The sequence below is a fragment of the Glycine max genome, chromosome 3, assembly GCF_000004515.6.
Source record: "Glycine max cultivar Williams 82 chromosome 3, Glycine_max_v4.0, whole genome shotgun sequence".
Lineage (NCBI taxonomy): Eukaryota > Viridiplantae > Streptophyta > Magnoliopsida > Fabales > Fabaceae > Glycine > Glycine max.
The window spans coordinates 45594234-45597648 of NC_016090.4; the positions used below are offsets into that span (position 1 = coordinate 45594234).

A 3415-nucleotide genomic window follows, 5' to 3' on the forward strand; every position below is an offset into this window, starting at 1 on the left:
TAAATGATGATTTTTTTTTCTAACAATAGATATCTATTGTTACTATAAAAGTTTTACATTGAAATTAAACTCTTTAAGAAATGAAATTTTAAGCGATTACAAGTAATTTTTATAAGTAATACGAGTAACTCGTTTTATATCCAACTATCATCCTGGTCATCAGAAATGCTAGCTAGTTGAAGTTGTATATATTTTTCTTTTGTTACCCAATACACAGTAATTTACCGATTTATCAAAATGAGTTGTACCTTTATATATATATATATATGTTTAAAAACATATTACCAATCGTAAAAAGAAAAAGAAAAACATATTACGAATGAAAAGGACAAGTGGTGATGATTGTGTTGAAGAAATAGTAGTATTTTGCTTTACCAAGTTCAGTAAAATGGAATTAATAATTGGTGCGTGGAGCCTGCCCAGCAAACAAACTAGGAATTATTCCCCATTATTATGACATCATTCATGGCGTCATCTCCCGACAAGCAGCGTATGATCCAACCATCAGAATCTCTTACACGTGGGATCATATCCACCGCCCAATGTCCCTTCAACCCACCACACTCCAACATATATCACCAAAACTTTATTCCCAACTCACACCTCTTTCTCCTTCTCCCCAGTTCTCAAACCTTACCTAGTATTTTCGTTTCTGAACCCAATTAATTAAGCACACAAGGACCATAACATACCTATACCTCAATATCACAAGTCTTATGGAGGCAGAGCGAGACAAGTACAAGATGATCAACTTTGAAGAAACCGAGTTACGACTCGGCCTCCCACTCAGTGGAAACGAGACGCTCAAAACCACTTGCAGCACTGGGAAGAGGGTTTTTTCGGATACTGCCGTGGATTTGAAGCTTAACCTTTCCTCAACCTCAAACAGTGCTTCTTCTGACCTGACTAAAGAGAAGAACATCACTGCTGCTGCACCTCCTGCTAACGACCCAGCAAAGCCACCTGCAAAGTTAGTTTTTTTTTTTTCCTTCTTCCTTCCACAAATTATTATATGGTCTCGACTATTAATCACGCGTGTTCATGTTTCGACTAAATCTTGATATGTCATGAAGATTAATCAGGATTTATTATAATAGTCTGATCCATACAATAATTTCTCCCTTCCCTTATTTTTTACTGCCTCTGTTTCTTCATGCAGATGATGATGCTTCTATAATTGTATGCTTGTGTTTAATGCTTGCATGGTGATTATCATGTGCAAATTTTATGATTCATGCAAAATAATTAAAAATATGTATAGTTTCTCTGGCCACGAAGGTTATAATACAGATGATAAAGAATCATGTCCCGGTTTTAGTAGTACTTAACGATTAACGGAACTCGCTATGGAAAACGATGAGATCCTAGTTTAGAAGGTAATCTTTGACCTTGTTTTAGAAGTTACCAAGGAAAATTAACGAGGGCTAGGATTATTTTAGGTCTAACAAGTAACATCCCTTTAATTAATTATCCATTGAAAGTCTTAATTGTAAAATATAAAACATGCTACTTTCAAGTTTGCTACTAGTAATTAGTAAATTAATAATCATAGACAGATCAGAACTTGATATATAATCCAATTAGGCATTCCAAAATTATGTATTATCAATCGCAAACGCATGATTTTTTGTTTCTTACTTGAACTAACGGCTAAAAAGGACGAAAGTAAAAAGGGGACACTGTAATTACGTATGAGTCATCCAGATTGGAGGAGAAAGGGAAAGTGTCGTCGAGATTTTAAGCAAGAAAAAGAAACGAGTGATGAAGAATTGAGGAGTGTTTGGCTGGATTGCTTTTGCGGATGGCATGCTTTGTTGTCGGGGTAGACAGTGGAAAAGGACAGGACACATGGAATCTTACTTTTTCTCAACCACCCAACAGTTTCTCTTTCTCACACTCTAACCAGCAAAAAGGAAAAGGATAGTCCACGCCCCTGTCCAATCACCTAACACATTCCAAAAACATGTGCCCAACACAAGCAATTATTATATCCCAGAATAATCACCCCAAGTTAACCATAATTAAAAAAACCTATAGTGATGAATTTCAAAGTTTCAAACCACACACGGCTCTTAACAATTATTTTCGTGCCTTGACCGTCAAACTAATGCCTCTTTTCTGTAGTTAGTTACAATATTAAAAGGGGATGCATGATAATTTAATTGATGTAGTTAATTGTGAATAATTTTCAGGGCACAAGTGGTGGGGTGGCCACCAGTGAGGTCTTTCAGAAAGAACATTGTTCAAAGGAGTAACAACAATGAGGGCGAAAAAGCCGCCACAAGTAGTAGCAACAATGTGAACACGGGAGCAGCTTTCGTGAAGGTGAGCATGGATGGTGCTCCTTATTTACGCAAGGTGGATTTGAAGTTGTACAAGAGCTACCAAGAGTTGTTGGATGCGCTGGCTAAAATGTTCAGTTCATTCACCATTGACAAGTGTGGATCCCAAGGCATGAAAGACTTCATGAACGAGAGCAAATTGATTGATCTTCTCAACGGCTCTGATTACGTACCAACCTATGAAGACAAAGATGCTGACTGGATGCTCGTTGGTGACGTACCGTGGGAGTAAGTCTGGACCATTATTTCTCTAAGCACACACCACATCCTTAATTATTAGGACCATTTCTCGATTAAACATTACTAATTTGGATATATAATTTCACAGAATGTTCGTGGAATCATGCAAGCGCCTGCGTATAATGAAAGGATCTGAGGCAATCGGGCTAGGTTAGTGATCTTAATTAACAAAAAAGCTATTATCTTAATTAATTAATTAATTAATGTGCATTGACCGTGAGGTTGTTATTTTTTATTTACAGCACCAAGAGCAGTGGAAAAGTGCAAGAACAGAAGCTAGAGTCAAATTTGTAAATTCCACTTTCGACAACAATCTGCTCTATCTGTTGCTCTTGGGCGTCCACGGAAAGCATTAATGCTAATTTCTCGAGCAAGGGGTAGTCTAATATAGGAGCCAAGTTGTTACATAATGTGTCGGTACCATTTCTTAGAAATAATTTTCTTGTATATGTATTGTGTATTTTATATATGTGAGAAAATATATAATTTGGAAATTAGGGACAAGAAATAATGAAGTATGTTTTATATATGTGAGCCCGTTTTTGTTTCTAAGTACAAAACGTTACGTTGTCTATCGTTGGTGTGCTTGTCTAATAAGAATAATGTCTACGTTTATAGCTGTACGTACGTAGTTACGCATACCCTACACGTATTAATTATGCAACGCGCTCTTATCTGTCATGTTATTAAGAATTAGGTTTTTTTTTTTTTTTTTTTTGATGAAGCAAATACATTAGATCCATGAACATAGCGATAAGGTGGGCCACACTGGACCATGTGCTTCGTGCAACAGCCTTTCATTTAGGGCTCCACTAATTTATTTCACATGTTCC

The 3415-nt window shown here is 36.5% G+C and overlaps 1 protein-coding gene across 1 annotated transcript; it reads left to right on the plus strand.

Annotated features, from left to right (window-relative positions):
• The first annotated feature begins 562 nt into the window (after window positions 1–562).
• LOC100796888 (auxin-responsive protein IAA16) lies at window positions 563–3109 on the plus strand. The gene is made up of 4 exons (XM_003521705.4): window positions 563–970; window positions 2193–2570; window positions 2671–2732; window positions 2825–3109. The coding sequence occupies exons 1-4, from the start codon at window positions 717–719 to the stop codon at window positions 2860–2862; spliced, it is 732 nt and encodes a 243-aa protein (XP_003521753.1). The 5' UTR covers window positions 563–716; the 3' UTR covers window positions 2863–3109.
• The last annotated feature ends 306 nt before the right edge of the window (window positions 3110–3415 follow it).

What these genes read in the sequence shown, in the direction of transcription:
- LOC100796888 (XM_003521705.4), top strand. Translation starts at nt 717, where the DNA reads ATGGAGGCAGAGCGAGACAAGTACAAGATGATCAACTTTGAAGAAACC. An exon ending in CCAGCAAAGCCACCTGCAAA is followed by an intron (nt 971 to 2,192) that starts GTTAGTTTTTTT and finishes AATAATTTTCAG; the next exon opens with GGCACAAGTGGTGGGGTGGC. An exon ending in GTTGGTGACGTACCGTGGGA is followed by an intron (nt 2,571 to 2,670) that starts GTAAGTCTGGAC and finishes ATAATTTCACAG; the next exon opens with AATGTTCGTGGAATCATGCA.